At 53.4% G+C, this 23,171-nt stretch overlaps 1 protein-coding gene across 2 annotated transcripts; it reads left to right on the top strand.

Annotated features, from left to right (window-relative positions):
* Positions 1–3,001: 3,001 nt before the first annotated feature.
* DMBX1 (diencephalon/mesencephalon homeobox 1) lies at positions 3,002–10,348 on the top strand. 2 transcript variants are annotated; one of them, XM_010363023.1, is made up of 4 exons: positions 3,002–3,158; positions 6,632–6,810; positions 7,091–7,439; positions 8,187–10,348. In XM_010363023.1, the coding sequence occupies exons 1-4, from the start codon at positions 3,005–3,007 to the stop codon at positions 8,636–8,638; spliced, it is 1,134 nt and encodes a 377-aa protein (XP_010361325.1). In that variant the 5' UTR covers positions 3,002–3,004; the 3' UTR covers positions 8,639–10,348. The 2 variants fall into 2 exon arrangements, with proteins under 2 accessions (XP_010361325.1, XP_010361324.1); XM_010363022.1 differs by having other exon boundaries at positions 3,005–3,156; positions 6,615–6,810; positions 8,187–8,638.
* Positions 10,349–23,171: the final 12,823 nt, after the last annotated feature.

Genomic DNA, 23,171 nt, shown 5'->3' on the forward strand with positions numbered 1-23,171 from the left:
CATTCTCTCCCTCCCCAGATCTGCTTCTCCAACTCAATGCTCTTCATTTAGGAAAAGACCCATCTTCACTCAGCTGTTCAGGATGGAAACTTGAGTTATCCTATTTTCTTTATTGCCCTCTTTTCCTCACATCTTATAACTAAGCTATCAGCAATCATGCTGATTCTACCTTCAAACTACCAGAATCTGACCATTTTCGGCACCTCCTCCCACTCTAGTGAAGGCAGCATGGTCACTAGCCTGGACTTCTGTGGTGTCCTAGTGGCCTGGTCTCTCCGCTTTTCTTCTTGCATCTCTGCAGTTTGTTCTCTATATAGCAGCCAAAATGAGCTTTTAAAAACAAATCATAGGCCAGGTGTGGTGGTTCAAGCCTGTAATTCCAGCACTTTGAGAGGCCAAGGCAGGAGGATTGCTTGAACCCAGGAGTCTGAGACCAGCCTGGGCAACATAGTGAGACCCTGTCTCTAAAAATAAATAGATAAATAAATAAATAAATAAATAAATAAATAAATAATCCCAGCATGATGGTGCACACCTGTAGTCCCATCACACCCAGGAGGCTGAGATGGGAGAATTGCCTGAGCCCCAGAGACTGAGGCTGTGGTGAGCCAAGATTGCAGCACTGCACTTCAGTCTGGGAGACACAGCGAGACCGTGTCTCAGAAATAAATGAAACAAAACAAAAAATCCAGATTATATTATGTTACTCCCCTCAAGACCCTCCAGGGGCTTCCCATCACACTCAGGATAAAATCCAGATGGGATTTCCATTGGGCCGTGGGATTACAATGGGTCGTGGAGCCCTCTGGCTAGCGACCCCTCTCCCTCCAACCTTGTCTCCTTCATCTGCTCCCTCCGTCTGTGCTCCAGCCACCCTGGTTTTCTTGCTGTTCTACACACACAGGCTTGTCCATGCCTCAGGGCCTTTGCCCTTGCTGTTCCTTCTGCCTGGAAAGCCTTTCCTGAGATCTCCACATGACTGACTCAAGTTTCTGCTCAAATGTCGGAGAGCCCTTTCCTGACCACATGTTCTAAAACAATCTCTCCTTTCCCTCTTGTCATTCTCCTCCTCTGCCTTATTTTTCTTCAGTCTGTATTCCAGTCTGACATTAGTACATATATTTTTATTCATTGTTATACATCCCCCTATCCAGGAATGTAAATTCCACGAAGTTAGGGACTTTGCTATTTAATAAGTGGGTGCTTAAAAAATACGTGTTGGATGAATATGTGTAATATACGAATGGATGTGTGTGAGTGTAATGTTTGTGTGTAGATGTCTCTGCTGCATGAATAGATATCTGTGAGCATGTCTGTGTGTAGAACTGTGGGAAAAGACATTCAGTTTGTGTCTGTGAATAGGGAGGCTTCTGTGAATGCCTTGCCAAGAATGTTTGTGTACGTGTATTTTTGCATGAAACATGCGTGTGCTTGCGTGCAACTGTGTGTGTTTGTGTGTATGCTGTGGATGTTTGATTATGTATAGCCTGTGTCTGTTTCAGTGAGGAGCTGAGATACCTGCATATGTCTTCCTTTTATCAAATGGATCTACTATTGCCCCAGCCTTCCCTTTTCACCTCTCACACTTGGGAAATAGGAAACACTTTTATGTTTTGGGGAGACTCCAGATGTGGAGTCAATTCCAAAAATGACATTTCACACTGCTGCAGGTAGGTGAGGGTCTGGATGGGACCTTGGCAGCCTCTTGCTGAGGCTGGAGCCGTCTCAGTAGGATGGATGTCTTCTCTGATGAATGGAATATTTCCTTGGAACAATTGGCCATGACAGAATAAGGTTGCAGAAATGTGGAGTGGGCAGGCCCTGGACTGGCTGTGTGGCTTTGACTTGTCACTGTTCTTTCTCTGAGCCTCAGTAGACTCAACTGCAGTTGGGGCTCTCATTCTTGGCCTGCTTGCTTCTTGGAGATATGGTGAGAATAAAGGGAGGTAATGGCAGTGAATGTATGACAGTCATAACAACAGTATTCTTACGTTTGTGCAGGACCTTAGGGTTTATCTCATTTCTTTTTTTTTTGTTTTTTTTTTTGGAGACAGGGTCTCGCTCTGTTACCCAGGCTAGAGTGTGCAGTGGTGCGATCTCGGCTGCCTGCAACCTCCGCCTCCCAGGTTCAAGCGATTCTCCTGCCTCAGCCTCCCACCTCCCAAGTAGCTGGAATTACAGGAATGTGCCACCATGCCCAGCTAATTTTTGTATTTTTAGTAGACACGAGGTTTCACCATGTTGGCCAGGCTGGTCTTGAACTCCTGACCTCAGGTGATCCACCCACCTCGGCCTCCCAAAGTGTTGGGATTACAAGCATGAGCCGCCATGCCCGGCCCCGGGTTTATCTCATTTCGAAGCAAATGCCTCAGTGGGGAATCTAGCTCTGGTCTTGGCCCCAAGTGGGCCTCAATGGGTATTGGTTGAATAAGTGATAAGTGTGTGAGTGAATCAATGAAGGTAAAAATGAGTAAGTGCCTCAGTAATTGAAAGAAGAGATGATTGCATGAAGTAGCAAATGAATTTGTAAATCACAGTGACTAACACTTTTGAGCACATACTATGATCCAGTCCTTTGTAAAGGCTTCTCTGACTCCTTGCAGCAACGCTATGAGATAGGCACTATCATTAACCCCATGTTGCAGATAGAGAAACTGTGGGTCAGAGAAGTTAAGTGACATGCCCAAAGCCACAAAGCTCCTGAGTGGTGGAGTTGAGGTTTCAGCCTGCCCTGGGCAGTCTAACTCTAGAACCCAGAGCCCTAAACCCACACTGGCCCTGCTGAGTGAATCAGTGAATGAGTGAGTGAATGAAGGAGTGGATGCAGGAACCCCCACACGGTAAGCCAGGGGCAAGACAGGCTCCTTTCCGATGGAGAGAGCTTCTGACCCATCAGAAGGTGGGCATTCAGGGTCTGGACTGGGGGTGGGTCTCCCTGAGGGCAGAGTCTGAAAGGCCTGCCTCATGTCCCCTCTCCGTCTTCCGTCTGTAGATAAATGCCGCCATGCAGCACTACGGGGTGAACGGCTACTCGCTGCACGCCATGAACTCACTCAGCGCCATGTACAACCTGCACCAGCAGGCAGCCCAGCAGGCCCAGCACGCCCCCGACTACCGGCCTTCGGTGCATGCGCTTACATTGGCTGAGCGCCTGGCTGGTAAGAGCCCTGAGGACTGGACTGTGGGGACAGGACTGTGGGGGTTGGGGGAGGAGGCTCTGGAAGGCAAAGAGGAGAGAGAGCACTGGCCAAGCTTGTTTTAGGCAGCTCAAAAAGACTCAGGTCACTTAGCAACACAGAGAGATGTCAATTCAAAACTATGCGTGTATATCCAGAGCGCCTTTTGTTTGCCAGCACTGTTCAGGGCGCTGGAGCTACCCTACGCTTTCAAATTCTCATAACAGTCCTGTGAGGGAGGCATTCATTAGCCCTATCTCACAGAAGAAGAAATGAGGTAGGAGGGTAAGGGACTAGTCCAGAGTATTATGGCTGGGAAGTAGCTGGAAGAGCCTGGAATGCTCAGGCAAGGAGAGTTCAGGCACAGGGATTGTAAATAACAGCTTCTATGTTCTGACATCAACTGTGAGTTAGGCACTGTGGGAGTCTCTCTCTTTCTGTGTGCATCAAATCATCCAATCCCCATGTGGAGAGGTTACTATTTCCATTTTATGGACAAGGAAACGGAGACTCAGAGAGGCTAAATCTGGGCCAAGTGGTGTTGGAACGTAACATGGCTAAAAATATGAGCTTTGGAGTCCTAGACTTGAAATCAGCATGGGACTTTCCCACTCAGCTCTCTTCTCTAAGCCTCAGTTTCTCCTTTTATAAAAAGGAGAAAATGGCCATGCCCATCCCCTAGGGTGGTTGGGAGGTGATTTGTGATAACATATGCAAAGTATTCAGCAGAGCCTGGTAGGTGCTCAGAGATCATTATTACCCAAAGCCTAAGGTAAGTACCCATATATGCCTATGAGGGACCGGCAACCTGGTCCCCCCACACCTGGTTCTACTGACTATTGCCTCTCGGTGGGTGAGAAAAGGATTCAGTGACATAGATGAGGAGTTTGATTTCCTGGGAAGTGGTGCCACCCAACCCATCCTGTCCCAGGCCCAGGCTTGAGCAGCTGGTAAACCCACATGGGCCCAGCCCTGTGCCAGGCAGGCCTCAGAAAACTTCAGGGAACTCCTAGGGAGAACGGGTGCCCATGACCCATGAGAGGGCACAACAGGAGGGTGCCCAGGGTCAAATGCGGGGGCAGCTCAGAGCAGCAGGATCAGCTGGGGTAGTCAGGCAGAGCTTTCTGAAGGCCACAGGGGCAGGAACCAGGCCTCAAAAAGGCCAACATGAGCAAAGGCACAGAAATGGGATGAGATCTCCAGCTGGGTAGCAGCACTGGCCTGGCAGGGAGGGCATGGCCAGTCTTACTTCTTTTGACACTGCCAGGCCTCTGGGCAGAACTCAGTGGATAAGTTTCTCCCAACCGGTGTGGAGGCATTAGTTCCTAGTGTGGGGATGTTGGATACAGTCCTGTGCACAACCTCGTGGTGACATCAGCTCCTGACAGTATTCCAGGACCCAAGGACCAGAGCACAGAGAGGTGTCAGGGACAGGGGCTCATGTCCGCTGGTGGAGGCAGAGGAACTGGGGTGTTCAGCCCACCCCCCAACTCTCTAATTCTTAAGAAGGAAGGACATGAACTCCAGGTGAGCCTTTGTATGGAGGCCTTGCCTTCCAGCAGAGGCTCTGCCCACAGTTTAGAGAGCCTGGCTTCCCTGTGACACCTACACCCCCACCACCACCCCCGCCACCCTTGCAGTCCCTGGAGCCAGCAGTAGGATGCTGAGTTGTTGTTCCTCCCCCAACCAGGATGGGGCTGACAGAGCAGTCCCCACTCCTTCCCCTGCCCCAGGATGACCAGCATGAGCTCAGGGCTGAGTCAGGCCTAGGATTAAGGTCCATCTGAGAGGGGTTCAGGACTCCCTTTTTAAACTGAAGAAGAAGTATCTCAAAGTCTGGGGCTTCCTGGATACCCAGTTGCCTCTTCCTATTTTTTTTTTTTTATCTTTTTGGGATGGAATTTTTTTTTGTTGTTGAGACGGAGTCTCGCTCTGTCGCCCAGGCTGGAGTGCAATGGCTGGATCTCAGCTCGCTGCAAGCTCCGCCTCCCGGGTTTATGCCATTCTCCTGCCTCAGCCTCCCGAGTAGCTGGGGCTACAGGCGCCCGCCACCTCGCCTGGCTAGTTTTTTGTATTTTTTTAGTAGAGAAGGATGGAGTATCGATCTTGTTGACCAGGCTGGAGTGCAATGGTGCCATCTTGGATCACTGCAACCTCCACCTCCCGGGTTCAAGCGATTCTCCTGCCTCAGCCTCCCGAGTAGCTGGGATTATAGGGGCCCACCACCATGCCCAGCTAATTTTTTGTATTTTTGGTAGAAAGACAGTGTTTCACCATGTTGGCCAAGCTGGTCTCAAACTCCTGACCTCGGGTGATCCACCTGCCCAAAGTGCTGGGATTATAGGCGTGAGCCACTGTGCCAGGCTGCCTCTTCCTATTTAGGGTGTTGTGGATGACTTCTCATTCCTTGGAGGGCAGGGGAAGGACTCTGGCATCCCTTTGCAGAGGCTGAGATTACTCAAGTTCCCTTCAGCACAGACAGGGCAGGATCCACTTATGACATGATGGGAGGCAGTGAGGAGAGAGGTTACTGTCTATCTTCCAGGGGCTAGTCAAGCGAAAGGGCTGAAGGCTAGACCCCAGGATGGAGGCTAGACCCTGGCCCTATGCAGACACTTATCCTGGGTGGTTATCATGTTACCAGACATATGGACAGGACGATGGAATGGATGGTCCATAGTCCTGTCTCCCCTCCAAGCCCACAGTGGTCCTTCTGTCTTTGGGGACGCAGCCACAAGGGTCAAGACTGAGGGCAACAAGCCTTACCTGAGATGTGAGCCCTGACGCCCCTGCCCTCCCCGCTCTGCTCTTACCCCCTAGCCAAGGTCTCTGTTCAGGAAACAGAAGAGCAGGAGCCTCAGTCCCTGCCATCAGAGACTCTAGGCCAGTTGGGATGAGGAGGTTTACAAGCAGAGGACAGAGAATCAAGTGCTGGTAAATTCTGTCTGCCTAGTCAGTCCTCCCTTGACTAGACCTTGAGATGGGTACCAGCCCAGCCTGGCTTCTCATGGGCAGGGACCAGTACTCTGATGCTAAAGAAGTCTTAGTATTCAGAATCTAAGGGCTATAGGGTCTTAGAATTCTTGTGATATGGACTTACAGATTATTAGCATCATGGAGTCTCAAAATACACTCATAGTATCCATCTTAGGGCAATACCCACCTACCACTCCCAATGCCAAATAATGAAGACCCCCCTCAATCATGCCTGACAGCCATTTGTGGAGTTGAGTTAGACTTCTGTGGTCCTGAGAGTGCATAATGGGGTGGAGAGAACTTGAAAGCCCACAGCCACATGGAGAGGGGATGGGTGATTTCTAAGGGCAAGGGACCAAGGCCAGCTCTGGCAGCAGCCTGGGTGTCCACAGTGGGTCAGAGCAGGATAAGATTCAAAGCTATTTCCCATAATTAAATGGGCCCCCTCTCCTTGCCCTCCAACGGCTGTACATTTCAAGACATCATCTTGGAGGCCCGTTATGGTTCCCAGCACCGCAAACAACGTCGCAGCCGCACAGCGTTCACAGCTCAGCAGCTCGAAGCCCTGGAAAAGACCTTCCAGAAGACTCACTACCCAGATGTGGTGATGCGTGAGAGGCTGGCCATGTGCACCAACCTGCCTGAGGCCCGGGTGCAGGTAAGGCCCAACTCTCCTAACTAGGCCTTACAGACAAACACCAACCCATCAGTCTGGCCCCTTGTCCAGGAGCCAGCATGTCATCCCTGTGCCAAGGTGCAACTGATCTCTCCATCAAAGCCTTCAGTGATAGGAGGGGAGTTTGGGAAGGGACGGAAGGTGTGTGTTCCCTAGAGGGGTGGGGGGATGTTATCACACACATCCTCTCCCAGAGCACCCTGCTCCACACCAACCCTACTTCTTTCTTGCCCACCTTGGACTGCCCCTTTCCTGTCCTCAGGTGTGGTTCAAGAACCGCCGGGCCAAGTTCCGGAAGAAGCAGCGTAGCCTGCAGAAGGAACAGCTCCAGAAGCAGAAGGAGGCTGAGGGCTCCCATGGGGAAGACAAGGCAGAGGCCCCCACTCCGGATACCCAGCTGGACACTGACCAGCCCCCACGCCTGCCTGGCAGCGACCCCCCTGCTGAACTTCACCTGAGTCTGTCTGAGCAGTCAGCCAGTGAGTCAGCCCCCGAGGATCAGCTGGACCGTGAGGAGGACCCCCGGGCAGGGGCTGAGGACCCCAAAACTGAGAAGAGCCCTGGGGCTGAGAGCAAGGGGCTGGGCTGCAAGAGGGGCAGCCCCAAGGCAGGTGAGGTCTGAGGGATGCCATGGGAGGGTTGGGGTCTGGGGTCCCTGAGCATGTGGAGTCAGTCAGAGGCGAGTAATCAACTGCCCCTGAGGGGCATGGCCCATCAGAAGGGACTAACCACAGCAGGCCTGGGCCAGGTCTTCACCCTTTAGTTGCAGAGCCGTGGGAAGGTCCAGGGGGTTCTGAGGGACAGGCTGGGTAGCAGGGGAGGGATACGGCGGGAGCTCAGGGCAAAAATTATTTATCAACCATTTGGAAGTATTCCAATATTTTAACAACCAATCGGATGTCCTGGTGCACACCATATTAGTACCAGAGATTCCCACGTGCAGCAGAGACTCCGGGCACATTTCTGAAGGAACAGAGCTCTGGCATGAGGCATATCTCAAACACAAACCCTAAGTCCAGCAGGGAGGGTACAGGGGCTGTGAGCTGAAAGTTGGAGTGAAGGAATGGGAGCTCTGGGCAGCGTGGGGGAGGGGGAAGTTACAGCCCTTGAAAAGAAAAAGAGACAGACATGGGGGCCTTGGCAGGGTCCCTGGAGCTTTCCCAGGAAGCCTGGGTCCCTTTCTCCTAGGATTCAGACCCTTGCTTCAGGGGATGCCCTGACTGAGATGGGATGGATGTGGTTTCAGCTGAAGCCTGTCTTGTCTGTAGTGCCAAGGGGGTGAGAAGGCTGAGTGCACCTCTCCTGGCAGACCAATGCCCTTGTCCTGAGGGCTTTGTTCTTGCGTTCTCTGCTTGCAGATTCCCCAGGCAGCCTGACCATCACTCCTGCGGCCCCAGGGGGTGGCCTCCTGGGCCCCTCCCACTCCTATTCCTCATCCCCGCTGAGCCTCTTCCGTCTGCAGGAGCAATTCCGCCAGCACATGGCGGCCACCAACAACCTGGTGCACTACTCATCCTTCGAAGTAGGGGGTCCGGCCCCTGCCGCTGCCGCGGCGGCTGCTGCTGTGCCCTACCTGGGCGTCAACATGGCCCCGCTGGGCTCACTGCACTGCCAGTCCTACTACCAGTCCCTGTCAGCAGCCGCTGCTGCCCACCAGGGTGTGTGGGGGTCCCCTCTGCTCCCTGCACCCCCAGCAGGCCTGGCTCCTGCATCAGCTACCCTGAACAGTAAAACCACAAGCATCGAGAACCTGCGGCTCCGGGCCAAGCAGCACGCGGCCTCCCTGGGACTCGATACGCTGCCCAACTGACTGTCTGGCCTCCAACCCAGCCAGGGGTCTTAGGTGTCCCCTCCTAGCCCTGTGGTTATCCCTAGGTGGCTCTCGAGGAGTTAACTCCATGAGCACAGGGATCCTAGGGCCTGGTGTCCTGTTCCCTGCTCCGCTTCCCCAGCCTGAGGTGAAGCCCACACCTACACACCCTCTGCATGGCCCTGCCTGGACCCCATGAAGGCCGAATAGGGAGGAGGTCAGGGGCTAGGGTGCCCCAAGCTTCCCTTGGGAAAGTGAGAGGCTCTCCCTGGCTAGACCCCCATCTCAATACCGCCTCCTGCCTTTTCTCCCTCCCCTTCTGCCCCTTAGTAAGTCTATGTGTGGAATGTGAGATATAAATATAAATATATAAAGCTATATTTTCAGGCACCTGCCTGCCCCAAGCCCCCTGCCCCACTCCCATCTCTTCTTCCCTGCCACCCCTCCCTGCAGCCTCTGTGGCTTACTCCAGCCATACCTTCTCTTTCTCCTCTCTCCTTCCTTCTTCCCTTGATCTCCCTCTTTCTGTCTCTGTCCTGGTCCCTGCCCCCGTCTCAGCCCAGCCTCTGTATTCTCCACCCTTGGTCTTTCTCCCTGTCTCTCCTGCTGCCCCTGGTTTCTTCCTTTGGTGCTGGCTGTGTTGGTATCGTCAGTTCTTGAGCTATATTTTGTTTGGGGTTGTGGCTGGTTTTGGTTTTAGTAATTTTGCTGCTTCCCGTTGCTCTCCTTCTATTCCCTCCCTTCTGCCCTGCCTGCCTGTCTCCTCCCTGCACCTGCGGCCTCTCTGGGAAGCTGTTCCTTTCCATGCCAGATAGAAGCAACAAGGCCCTAGCTGCAGACCCTGGGGATCTGGAACTGCAGGCAAGAGGTAGCACTGGCTCCCACTCCCACCCTTGCCCAGGCTGGCATCTAGAAGGTGTCATGAATTACTTTCTCTTCTGTCTTCTCAGTTTTGATGTCCTCATCCCCAAGATTAAGGAGGCAGTAGTCAGGCTGGGAAGGCAGTAGAATGGCCAGCATTCCTGCCTGTAAGTCCTCCAAAGACAGAGGCCTGGTGTCAGAGTTCAGCCAGGACTGACCACAGGGCTCTAGAGCTCTCTTCGGTGAGACTTCCCTGGTTGGTGAGCGGCAGCAGGGGAAGAGGTGCTCTCAGAGACAGCAGGACTGGTGCTCCTCTCCTACAAGCCCAGCCTCCACGTTCAGCAGGTACTGTGCATGGCAGGAGTATGGCTGACCAGGAGTGAAGGTTGATCTCTGCTCCTGAGCACAGTGCATGCAAAGCATTTAGCAACACATAGGCTCAGGCTTCTGCAGGCTTCCTGTCCCAGAGCCGATTATGGAAGTAAGGGCTTCTCTCCAACTAGTCACTGGAATGGAAAACTGTGTTACTGTTCATAGCCAGGAAACCCAGCTCAGCAAACTCCCTTTCAAAGCTGTGTGACCGGCTGGGCACAGTGGTTCACACCTGTAATCCCAGCACTTTGGGAGGCCGAGGCAGGCAATCACCTGAGGTCAGGAGTTCGAGACCAGCCTGGCCAACATGTGAAACTAATAATAATACACAAATTAGCCGGGCCTGGTGGCACGTGCCTGTAATCCCAGCTACTTGGGAGGCTGAGGTGGGAGGATTGCTGGAACCTGGGAGGTGGAGGTTGTAGTGAGCCGAGGTCATACCACTGCCCTCTAGCCTGGGCAACAGAGACTCCATCTAAAAAAAAAAAAAATGCTGTGTGACTTTGGGCAAGCATGTAGCCTTTCTGGGTCTGTTTCCCTGTCTGGGTTAGATGGCCTGTAAGGTCCTAGCCAGCTCTACATTCTGCATTTTTGCTCACAACCTTGCAGGACAGAAGTTTTTAGGTAAATTGACAACAACAGAAGGTTCTCACAAGCACAATGTATGAAGTAGGAAGTTACCATTGCCTTGCTGTGGAGCAAGGGGTGTTGTACACACAAGCCTTTCTGTAGACACTGCCTCAGTTTCCCCATAAGCATAATGGGTCCCCTCTAGTTCAGACAATCTGGATTTGGTCTGGAGTTCCAGTGCCAGACTCTGGGGTCACCACATTTTTATACCTTTGCATGGTCTCAGGGCCTCTGGGCAGTGGGAGGGGATGGCTTAGACAGATTCTTGCTCATGCTCCCCAACTCTTGGTGGCTCACTATTGAACACTTCAACCCCTGCTTAAAGAAGTTGATCTGAAAGCCAGGGTAAAGATTGCTAAGGCTTGTCTCCTCTCCCAGTGGGAAGAGAGAGGTTCTGTTGGTGTCCTGGTAGGATCGGTTTGCAGAGAAGTCAATGCTCATCACCCTTGAGGGGGTCAGCCTAGGCTGGGGCAGATGGAGACGGCTTTGCACAGGAAAAAAAGTGAGGGAGATGGTAGTCCAGGCCAGGAGAACCGTTTGAACAAAGCAACAGAGATGAGACTCAGTAGACCATGGGAAGGGGGTGGCTGACTTCATGAGAGGTGGGGCTAAGGGGCCTGGAATCCAGGTTAAAGACCTCACCTACATGTGGCAAGCAGCAAGACAGGCAGTTGAGGGTTTCCAAATCCTCAAGTGTCTTGCTGGGGTCTGGAGTTTGGAAGAGGAATCCACCAGCCATGAGGGCATCAGAGGAGAGACTTAGGCAGCGCTGTGGGAGGTTGGCGGATTCCAGGAGTGACAGAGGAGGTTTTTGGTTTGGGAGGGGTTCTGTGGCCAATGGCCCATCAACTGTTCTCTGGGATTAGCCCCAGGAAGTTCCGTTTCTAAAACAAAAAATAATCATCTGGATAGATATGGGAAGCTTCCTAGCTGCTTTTAGGCCAAAGCTTTTTGTCAGTTCCTGGGTACAAGTGATTGTCAGTAGGCCTTGGAATCCAACAGCCCTAGATATCACTGCCTCCTCCAGGAAGCCTCCCCTGACCTCCTAAGGGGTGATGTTCTGTCATGGCCAGAGGCAGGCCCACCTTTGGAGCAGCCCAGTTTCCCTCAGATGTTTGTTAACACTTGTCCCATTCAATTGACCCAAATCTACAAACCCAGAGAAGGCAGGGAAGGTACCTGCAGTCCCTGCCCTCAGAGGGATCTCAAGTTTAGGGCACCAGCCTTGGGTACTGAAAGCAGCTAGAGAGCAACAGGAGAGCACACCTGTGTCTCCTCCAAGCACACTGGTAAGCGGCACCGTGCGTCTCCTCCGAGCACACTTGTAAGCGGCACCGTGCATCCCTTCTGGTGGGCAGAGGGTACAGGCCCACCACACCTGATACTGGAGCCCCTACCAGGCCTGCTGGGCCAACCTGGGCCTGAAAGCCAGAGGCTCAAGCTCTGACTGTCCCTTCCAGAATGCCTCATACCTGGCCACTCCCTCCTGCCTGAGTCTCCCTTTCCCTGCTTCCTCACTCCCCCAGAGCATGGTCCAGGGGCTTGGGTCCCCACCCCAACTCCAAGGCTGATGGGCTCTACAGACTGCTTTCCAAACCGGCTGTTTTGTGACCATTTGTGCTTAGAGGTTGTGCCAGCCCATGGCAAAAACACTGTGTACTGTACTTATTTATTCTGTTAGTTGAAAATAACAAGACTTAATTCACCCCTGCTTGTCCCCTCGCCTGCCCCCTGTGTAGTGCAGCATGACACTCTGTGTATCTGTCCGTCAGTCTTATTCCCTGTGATGTTGTGACCTGTTTTTTGTCTTGGCGAATAAAAGAGAACCCAGCAGCTCAGACCTCAGTCCATGTTCATTCCCAGAGATGCCTGCAGTAGCCTGAGCAGGCAGTGTCTCCAGGTCTGTTCACTGCCCCTCTGATGCCATGGCCAGTGGGGATGGAGGCGGACCTACTGCACTATTGGCCATTGTCACACTGACTGTGTAGCTCTCTCTGTGACCCTTACTAATCTGCAGTCAGGATGCCACTCTGGTGTGGCTGCAAGGGAGCAGATAATGGGGGAGGGTTCCATCTTCTCTAGGCTGTTTGGACCTCACCCAAACACAAGTGGCAGAGTAACCTGGGACATGGGACACCCGGGACAAGCAATGCCTGGGAGTATTCAGGGTAGCCTGGGAGATGGATGGGTCTGCAGGACAGAGAGGCAGGGGATTCTGAGGAAAACTGCAAGTAAGCCAGGGCCAAAGGGGAGTGCTAAGTAGAGACAGTTGGATTTACAGCCAGAGCTGTTTTCCAGTGGAAAGGGCTCTGTCCTCAGAGGTGAGCAAGCAGAGGATGAAGAAGGGCTTTCTGCCACGGTGTGCTGTGGTGTGTCTGTGTTATTACAAGTCTAGCTGCAGGTCTGAGAACCTGTGCTGTGAATTCCTAAGTGTCTGCTTGCACCTGTGTGTGTATGAGCACATTCACCATGCTCAGGAGAGATAGCGCGAGATAGACGGCGAGACTGTACATACAGGCAATACATACAGAAAAAATGCACAGCCAGGAAGTTCTTGCTGTGAAACCCTGGTCCCTCCGGCTGCCTTTCAAGAAAAAGAAGACAAGAGATCTCTACTCAGTTGTGGCTGCTTTGGCTCCATCTTCTTCCCCGGTGCTCCAGAGTGCCTGTGCAGGGCCGAGAGCCAGAAGAGGTGGTGCACGCACCTGGTGGAGATTTGGGGGAGGTGACAGTCTCCTCTGTCTGTGGATTTCCTGGTAGGAGAACCCAGCAGGTCTGAATGTATGCAGGGAGCTATCTGCTAGGCTTCCCGGGGCGGGCCCTGACCTCCCCACTTCTCAGGTCCACCCCAGCAGACGCATTCCTCTCTCCCCAGCAGGCTGAGGATTAGGGCGGGAGCGTCTCCCTTTCACCTTGTCCCCTGTCTCCCTGGGAGGGGCTGAGAGATCAAATATCTGCCTCAAATCTCCCACTGCTCCCTCCCCTGGCCTGAGCCATTGACTGTTTCCTATGTACTTCAGCCCCAAGGGACACACCTTCCCTGGTGTAAAGGGCACCCTGGTAACACTGCAGTTCAAATCACTCATGCACTCAGCATATACAGAGCACCTGCTGTATGCCTATGCCTGTGCTGGGAGCTGGCTACATAGAAACAAGTAAGGAAAACAATATAACACAGGGTGAGATGGTGTTCAAAAAATGGAGGCCTTGGGACAGGCGCAGTGGCTCACGCCTGTAATCCCAGCATTTTGGGAGGCCAAGGTGGGTCAGGAGTTCGAGACCAACCTGGCCAACAAGGCAAAACCCTGTCTCTACTAAAAATAACAAACATTAGCCAGGCGTGGTGGTGTGGGCCTGTAATCCCAGCTATTCGGCTACTCAGGAGGCTGCAGCATGAGAATTGCTTGAACCTGCGAGGCGGAGGTTGCAGTGAGCCACTTCACTACTGTACTCCAGCCTGGGCGACAGAGTAAGACTGTCTCAAAAAAAAAAAAAAAAAAAAAAAAAAAAAAAAAAAAAAAAAAAAAGAATATCTGTTTGGGAGCACAGAAGAGGACCCCTAGCTCAGTCTAGGGAGATCAGAAAGGCCCCTTGGGAGGGAGACTTTTGACCTGAGTCTCATGGGTCGTGTTCACCAGGAAGTCAAAGAGAAGGGTGCCCTGGGAGAGGCATAGCTCATAGAAAGCTGCAGGACTTAGCCAGCTTGCCAAAGCCCTGAGCCCTGAAAGAACAAGGGACCTGTCTGGGTGGGGCTTGAGGATGGTGGGGGTGGTGCCAGCCGGTGAGGATGAGGAGGGAAATAAGGACCTTGGACTCAAGCCCAAGGGCCACAGCTGTGGGAGGCACTGGAAGCTATTCCCAGTGAGGGAGTGGGGTGATCAATGTATATTTTAGTAACCCCCCCTTTTGCTGCATGGTGGCTCATGAGAAGGAGCTGGGGGCAGGAGATCAGAGAGGAAGCCAGTATCTGTCATGTCCTGGCGAGAGGAGGGTGGCATCCATCTGGACTAGGAGAGAGAGTGGGGAGCAGGGGTCTGATTGATGAGAGATTTTGGAAGGAAAATCGCTGTGGTGATTTTAAGCAGGATGGGGAGGATCAAGGGTACTTTCGAGTCTCTGGCCAGGCAGTAGGGTAGATGGATACCCCTACTCTGTTGGAGGGGAGTGAGTGTCCGAAAATGATCCTGAGCTCAGGGTAGTCTTGTTTGCCTTCGATTTACTCAAGGGAAGAGGTAGGGTCTGTCTCTGCTGCTGACACACTTTATCTGTGCCTGCCTGGCACCTTACACATAAGAAGTCTCTTGGTTGGGCATGGTGGCTCACTCCTGTAATCCCAGCACTTTGGGAGGCCGAGGTGGGCAGATCATGAGGTCAGGAGTTTGAGACCAGCCTGGCCAATATGATGAAACCCTGACTCTATTAAAAATACACAAATTAGCCAGGCATGGTGGCAGGCACCTGTATTCCCAGCTACTCGGGAGACTGAGGCAGAAGAATTGCTTGAACCCAGGAGGTGGAGGTTGCAGTGAGCTGAGATCCCACCACTGCACTCCAGCCTGGGCAACAGAGTGAGACTCTGTCTCAAAAAATAGTTAATAATATTAATAAAAAGAAGTCACTTAATCCTTACACAAGTCTATGAGGTAGGTACTATTACTAACCTCATTTACAAATGGGAAAACTGAGGCATGGAGTGGTTAAATAACATGCCCAGGGCCACATAGCTAGTCACGGGCCAACCAAGGGATGAACCTGGCTGGCCTCAGAATCCATGCTCTTAGCCTTGATGGTTGTCACAGGGAGATGGTGAATGAAGCCACGTTGCTAAATGAGATTACACAGAGAGAAGCAGAGGATGGGACCTCAGGGAAACGCTGACTACTAAGAGAAGAGGAAGCTACTGGTGAAGCCAGGATGAGCTAAGCCTGGCTTGCTGTTTACTGAGGGCAAATAACTACCCCTCTTTGGTCTGCAGTTTCCTCTTCTGTTGAATAGGAATCTTTAACCAGGTCCAGCCTGCTTCCTGGGTGGCTCAGAGGAGGTAAAGAGGAGAAGCCACTGGGGAGGCTGAGAAGCTGAGCAGTTCTGGGCCCAGCATGCCGTTGGTGCTCAGATAGCCCATGGTGGGGGAAATGGGAAAGGCTGGGGGCTCCCTGAAGCTTCTCTCCAAATTCCCCAATTCCCCATTTTCTCTCTCTCTCTTTTTTTTTTTTTTTTTTTTTTTTGAGGTGGAATTTTGTTCTTGCTGCCCAGGCTGGAGTGCAATGATGCGGTCTCAGCTCACTGCAACCTCCACCTTCCAGGTTCAAGGGATTCTCCTGCCTCAGCCTCCCCAGTTGCTGGGACTACAGGCACTGACCACAACTCCTGGCTAATTTTTTGTATTTTTAGTAGAGACGGGGTTTCACCATGTTGGCCAGGCTGGTCTCGTACTCTTGACCTTGGGTGATCCACCTGCCTTGGCTTCCCAAAGTGCTGGGATTACAGGCGTGAGCCACCGCCTGGCTGAGCCACAGCACCGCGTAATTCCCCTTTCTCTTAGGCCTTGGCCGCAGTGTTCTTGCAGCTCAGGGGTCTGGTTCCTTAGGGGCTCTCGGGGAAGGGGCCCCTGCTGAGAGGGTCTGGGGGATGGACCCCTTTACGGCTGGGCACCTCCCTCATCTCTTTCCCACAGAGCTGCTCTGGGCTGGAGCTCTCCACCCTCATCACTCATTCTCCTTTAGCTTCTGGGAAAGCCGATTAGGAGGTGGCCTTCTGCCCGCCCCCCTGACAAGTGTGTCTGAACTTCCAACAAAGACCCTCAGAGGGTTGCAGAGGGAGGGCTCAGCACTGGGAACCTGACACCACTGGCCCAGGATCACCCCAGCAGCCTAGGAGGCAGCTCTGCGGGGCTGCCCACCCCACAGCAGGCAAGAATGTCACTCTGAGAGGGGACCTGGCCCCATAAAGGACTGGGGGCTGGGCTGCAGCACGTTGGAGAGGTCTTCACCTAGGAGCCCCTCACAATAGGGAAAGCAGCAGGGCCAGCACCCAGGAAGGCATGTGGGAATAGGCATACACAACCCTACACACTGACAGTGTCTCACAAACATTCCCCACACATTCACAGCACACATGCACACACACATCCTCTCACACCCCTGGGACATGTTGACTTCTGCACTGGACCACACAATCCCAGAGTGTCTGTCTCCCTGTCTCTCATGCCATTGTACACAGACCTACTGCAAACCGGCAGACATACAGCCATGCTCTGTCACCTGATGCTCCACACACCTGCTCCACCCCCAGACATGCATTCTCCCCGGCTTGCTCACACTCCAGACAGCCCCCTGAATGCTCAGTGGCACCAGATCCCCTCTACAGATGGTCTCCCGAGCCACACTGCTGGCTTGGTGCCCACAGAGACTTGGTGGCGGCTGCCCCATGCTTGTGGAAGATGCCACCCAAATGCCCACATGAGAGTGAGATGCTGGTCCCAGTTGCCATGTGAACACCCATGTGCACCAACCCACACAGCCACCCCAAGGGGCTGCCTTGAGCCCACTTCCTTACAGCATGCTCCCTCCTGCAGCCACCTCATGAGCTTGTGACCCATGCAGTCACACAGGGCCCTGGGCTCAGAGGGCCCCATGATGTTCTGATGTCACCATCTTGAAATCTTTACTTTTTAAGCAAGGGGCCCTGCATTTTTATTTTGCCCTGGACCCCATGAAATATATAGCTGGTCTTACTCGCACCCCATCTCTATTTATGTATGTATGTATGTACAGAGTTTTGAGATGGAGTTTTGCACTTGTCACCCAGGCTGGAGTGAAATGGCGTGATCTCGGCTCACTACAACCTCCGCTTCCTGGGTTCAAGCAATTCTCCTGCCTCAGCCTCCCAAGTAGCTGAGATTACAGGTGCCCACCACCACACCTGGCTAATTTTTTGTATTTTTAGTAGAGACGGGGTTTCACCATGTTGGCCAGGCTGGTCTCGAACTCCTGACCTCAGGTGATCTGCCTGCCTCAGCCTCCCCAAGTGCTGAGATTACAGGCGTGAGCCACCATGCCTGGCCCACGCCATCTCTTTCAGCTAAGTCACCGGCCCTTCTGCGGCTTCAGAAACCCAAGGCCTCCAGAAAACCCTCGCTTCTCCCACCTGCCCAAGGGCCTCCACTTCCTCTTCCAGCCGAGGTTTCCCTCTCCACCCCGTTCCTCACCAGGCAGCTGAGTGTGAGGGGTGGAGGGAACTACCAAGAGCATCTTGTCTGTCTACGTGCCTCCTCCTAGTGTTACCCTGGAGCTCAGTATTCTCCTTGGTAAAGTGGGGTGAATGGTAATGCCTACTTCAGGGTTCTTTGTGAGGAATGAAAGATAACATCTGTACAACACTTAGCACAATTTTGGCATTTAGTAAATGCTCAATACTTGCTTGTTTTTTTTTTTTTTTAATTTGTTTTTATTTTTATTATTTGAGACGAGGTCTCACTGTGTTGCCCAAGCTGGTCTCTAGCTCCTGAGCTCAAGTGATTCACCCGCCTTGGCCTCCCAAAGTGCTGGGATTACAGGCATGAGCCACGACGCCCAGCCAATACTTGCTTGTTATTATTGCTCTTATTACATTATGATAAGTGCTGCTAAACAAAAATAGACTCAGTTCCTGGCCCTATATATAGTCTAGTGGATAAAATGGAGATTACTCAAATAATCACACGTATATCCACGTAAAGGAGCAGGGGTGAATGAGAAGTGCACATGTCTCTGACCTCGAAGGGCTCACGGCTAACAGGAGAGGCAATCTGAGGCTAGATTCAGGATCAATCTAGGGCAAGACACAGCTCAAATAGAGGTCAGAGCTGGAGCTCAGAATGGGCCATGGTAGGACTTAGTTTGGGGCAGGGCTGGCTCAGCCTGTGACTGGTGCCAAGTCAGTCAGTTTCATTTCTAGCACTGACTCACTGTGGACCATTTGATAAGCTGCTAGGGTTCTGGGAACCTCTGTTTCATCATCTGTAAAATGGGGAGACCTCTGTCTACCCCCAGGCTTGTGGGAATTGAGTGAGGTAATAATGGAAGTGAAGGATTAGGCTTGTTACCACCACTAATGACTCTAAGCCTGGCCTCCCCTTCCAGGCCAGGGAGGCTGCATGGCCCTCACCCATGTCTCCCCCTGCGGGAAACTGCCACCTCAGCCCGGGATCCTTTCCAAGAAGAGTCTGGAGATTTCACAAAGCCCTCTGAACAACAAAGGTTGCAGAAGTGATATTTCCTCCTGGGGTTGACCGCCCGGTGGCTCCTTTATCTTGGCAGCCAGGCTTGAAGAGCTGTTCTTGGAAAGAGCCTGTGTGGGCGTGTGTGGGTGCACGTGGGTGTGAGTGTGCGTACAAGCTGCCCTTTGTTGGTCTCACCTGAGCAGGACGATAGACCTGCAGGCCTGGGTCCTTCCCAGGTCACCCTGCCCATACCCTGGCCTCTGCACAGCATGTGCTGGGCAGCCAGGAGGGAGGGAACACATTCTTTTTCACCTTAGGATTCTCCTGAAGAGAACTCCAGGACACAGGAGCCCTAGTGCTTCAGGAAGAATCTGGGTTAGCTGAGGTGGAAGCTGCACGACAGGGGGCTGAGGAGGAAGCTTGACGACACGGGAGAGGTGAAGGGGAGATAAGGGCAGGTGCTCATCAGCCCGCCCCTCCCCATCTCCTCAGCATGCACAGCCCCTGTGGAGGTGGGGCCCGCGAGACGTCTGAAAGGCTCACCTCCTTCAGGTTTACCTTCAGTCTGCCCTCAATAAGCTGCCTAGAAAGGACTGCACAGCCTGCAAGCCCCAACCTGCCTCTCGGACTGTGGGCTATTGGAAAAGCCCCTCTCTGGGCCTCAGTCCCTATTTGTTTTTTAAAAAACAGGGTCTCACTCTGTCACCCACGCTGAAATGCAGTGGTATGATCACAGCTCACTGCAGCCTCACCTTCCCGGGCTCAAGGGATCCTTCCACTTCAGTCTCCCAAGCAGCTGGGACTACAGGTACGCATCACCACGCCCAGCTAATTTTTGTATTTTTTGACAGAGGTGGGGTTTCACCATGTTGCCCAGGCTGGCCTTGAACTCCTGAGCTCAAGTGATCAGCCAGCCTCGGTCTCCCAAAGTGCTGGGATTACAGGTGTCAGCCGCCATGCCCACCCCTCAGTCCCTAATTTTTTTAAGTGGGCTTTGGACAACTTCTGAGCCTGATTTAAGCGCCCCACCCTGCCGGGTTAGGTGGAAGCCATAGATACATAGAAGAATAACCGAAAAAGCAGTCATTCTTCTGTCTGCCTTGTCGCCCCCCTCTCCCACACTCCAGCCACCAGGGGCCTGCAGAGCCCAGGAGGATGGACAAGGTGTGGAGGCGGAGGTCGCCTACTGAAGTGCCAGGCCTGTCCAAGTCTGGCCATTTCTGCTTCAGGTTCTCGGAATAGACATCCTCACGGGTCTCTAGTTCGGCCTCCATCTGGGGAGGAATCACTGATACCCAGCTCCTATCCACAAGCCTGAAGGGATGGGCAGCTCACTACCTTCCAGGGCAGCCTGCGCCAGGGCTGTTGGAAAGTCCTTCCCCATGTTGTCTGAAATCTGCCACCTAGTAGCCTCCTTATCAGGCCTGGCTTGACCTGGGAGCCACACAGAACATGTCTATTCACACTCTTCTGGAGTGTGCCACCCAACTGGCGTGGTGCCTCACACACTCACTGTGCCCTCTCCCTGGGTACCTCTGCTCTGCCGGTCCCTCTTCCTTGGGAGACGCTTCACTCTTCAGAGCCTAGCCACATGCCACCCGCTCCAGGAAGCCTTGCCAGATTACCACAGGTGAGGGAGATGCCCCTCCTTCTCTTGATGCCTCTGGTCACTACATACGGTTCTCAACCACTGCCAGACAGAACTCCCTGGGCAGAAGCTGGCATGGCGTACAGCCTGGTGTGGAGTTTGTGTTCAATCAGTACTGAACTTGTTAAATTAACTGGGAAGAGCCTGTGAGGGACAAGCTCTGCTGAGGGCCTCAGGGAACCAGGCTTCTGTCTGGGCCTTGCCATGGCTTTGCCCAGGCTTGGGCAAGCCCTGGCTTTTCCTGGGCCTCTGTCTCCTGTGTAGAGGTTGGTCAGGGTGGTCCATACAGGCACCTTTCTCAGACAGCCTTGGTTTCTGAGAGTCTTGCTGGGTTTTTTCTTCCATATGATATCATCCTGTTTCCTCAACTGTCCCATTCACAGCTTCTTTCCATACTGGGTCCGCCTGGCTAGGGGTGCAGATGGGGCTTAGAGGTCATCAGAGGGCAAAGGCACAGCAGCCTGGGGGAGTGGAGTGAGAGGATCTCCTGGGACAGCACCCAAAGACAGGTGGACCCTCTGTCCTCGCAGGCCCTGTCGCTTTTCCTGCCTGCCTCCCTCATGCCATCCTTAAGAGATGAGGCTGGGTCCAAGGCAGCGGCCATGCCACAGCCTCCTCTGTCTTCCAGAGGACATGGCCCTGTCCTGGTACAGTCTCCTAGTCCTCAGCATGAATGTCCAGAGTTTAGGGACCACGCCCCAGTCTTCATGAGGTGGATGGGAAGTCAACATTAGCTGACTGAGCACCATCTGCGTGGAAGATGCAGCCCCGTCACTGGGAATACAGTGCTGAGCAGGGCAGCACCTGATGTGCAAGGGGGAAGACAGACAACAAATACAGAAGCAATGGAATGTACCTTTGGCAGGCCGATTAAAGCTTATGAAGACACTACCACTATGACCAGGAGGGAGGTGGGGGCTCAATGTATGGCTGCAGGAGACAGATGGAATGACTAGACCAAGAGTGAGGCCAAGATGACCAGGCAGCGCAACCGCCAGGTGGACAGACTTGAGGAAAGAGGCTGGCCTAGGCCTGGAGGCAGGACTGAAGGCTCCTGGGGGAAGGGATGGGGTGGGGAGGTGCGATCTATTACGCTGATGACTCTGGGCCCTAATCCTGTGCCAGGCCCGGCGGGTAATGTGTGTGTAGGGGGAGGGGAGCACCCCCGCTGGGGTGTAATTTCACGCTGAAGGGCCTGATGGGGCATCCCAGGGACTGATCCTTTCTGGATCAGAAAACCCACTTCCCTTTGTCGCATGCAGGGCGATTAGCGCCTTAACCCTTTGTGGGCTGGCCCAGGGCCGGCCCCGCCCCATCTCACCTCCAGCCCCTTGGAATCTTAGCCCACAGCTCTTTGCCTTCAATCCAGCTGACGCCCCAACCTGGTCTTGTCTGCAGGGAGGGAGAAGCTGTTGACTGAGGAAAGCCAGGGGCTGGATTATCAACTTCTATGTCCCTGTTCCCTGGCAGCTAGCTCCCTGAGGCCCTAGTGCCCCCAGAGAAGTGAGCTCACCATGCCATCTTTTCAGGTTCCTCTTACAGCTTGGATCAAGTCCAGTTGCCTTCAGCAAGCCTGGGGTCTAGTCTAATCCATTGCCTTGTTTGGGGATACCCCAACTCACAGCATTCCCACACACGCTTTGATGGGGAGCTCACTCCCTGCTGGCAACACAGCCAATACCTTCCATTCCCACTGACCTCTCATGGGGAATGAACACTGACCCCAGGAGGCCAGGACCAGGCCTCCAGCAACATCTCAGAGACATCCCTGGCCACTTTGTCCGACGGCAGCATTCCAGGACTGGGTAGGTCATCACAGTTAGCCCCCTGCATCCATCCCCTCTTTTGCTCACGTACTCTGATTCTGTTCAAAGACTCACCAGGAAGCTGTCTCAGCTTCTTTGGCTCCAATGGGTTGTCCCCTTCCCTTGGGGAAGTTGCCTTGGTCTTCCCAAGGCTAACTGCAATGCATCCCTGGGGCGGCTCTCGCAGGTTCTCCCCTCAGGAGCTCCTCTAGGGTGGGGGAGAAGTCAGGGACCAGGCTGGGCCTCCCCTAAGCTCCCTGGGTCTCTAAAACCCCAGCCCCATTAAAAGAAAGCCCCTAAATGTTATTTACACTTTGGAGTCTTAAAAACCATTAACAAAAGCCACTTAATTCAATTATCTTCCCGGCTGGATCAGTTCTCAGTTCTGAGCGCCAGCCTCCCCTTGTCGCACCCCCACCCTGCCTGTTCCCCCACCACTGTCATTGTGTCGGGCTAATGAGGTAAACTGAAGCGAGCCCTGTCCCCCCTGACAGGTTTATGAGAATTTAATAAAGCGTGGCCGGGACCAAATGAGTTGCCTCAGCCTCGGAGAGCTCATTGTCTTTGGCGTCAGCGTTTTTTGACTCGAGCCGCCCCCCCTCCCCCGCCCCAGCTCCTGCCTGGCTTGGCCCCCACCCCCGCCCTCGGTGTCTCCCTAGGTGAGCCTTGAGGCTGGTGTGCCCTGCAGCGGGAGGGCACCCAGGCTGAACCCTGGGGATGGTGGAAATTAAATTGGTGAGTGTGCCCCGGGGAGGGACTGTGCTGTCCTTTGCCCTCACCTACCACACCTTCACACGCTGCAGACTCCAGGAACATAGTGGACTTCCCACGCAGCTGCCTCGTGCTCCTATGTCTCGGCGGCTGTCAACCTGAGGCCCTGCTGGAGCCGCCTTGAACTTGATTCACCGTGTCTTGCCTGTTTGGAGCAAGCAGCCAAAGTGAGCTCCCAGAGGGAGGGGCTTCTCTTCCGGCCAGGGTACGGGTTGGGGGCATGGGGCCCTCAGTCATGGCCTGGTT

This window comes from Rhinopithecus roxellana, chromosome 12 (assembly GCF_007565055.1).
Source record: "Rhinopithecus roxellana isolate Shanxi Qingling chromosome 12, ASM756505v1, whole genome shotgun sequence".
NCBI classification, from domain to species: Eukaryota; Metazoa; Chordata; class Mammalia; order Primates; family Cercopithecidae; genus Rhinopithecus; species Rhinopithecus roxellana.

Coding starts and splice junctions, on each gene's coding strand:
- DMBX1 (XM_010363022.1), top strand. CDS start 3,005: ATGCAGCACTACGGGGTGAACGGCTACTCGCTGCACGCCATGAACTCA. Junction 6,811..7,090: donor TGCCTGAGGCCCGGGTGCAG/GTAAGGCCCAAC, acceptor TCCTGTCCTCAG/GTGTGGTTCAAGAACCGCCG. Junction 7,440..8,186: donor GAGGGGCAGCCCCAAGGCAG/GTGAGGTCTGAG, acceptor CTCTGCTTGCAG/ATTCCCCAGGCAGCCTGACC.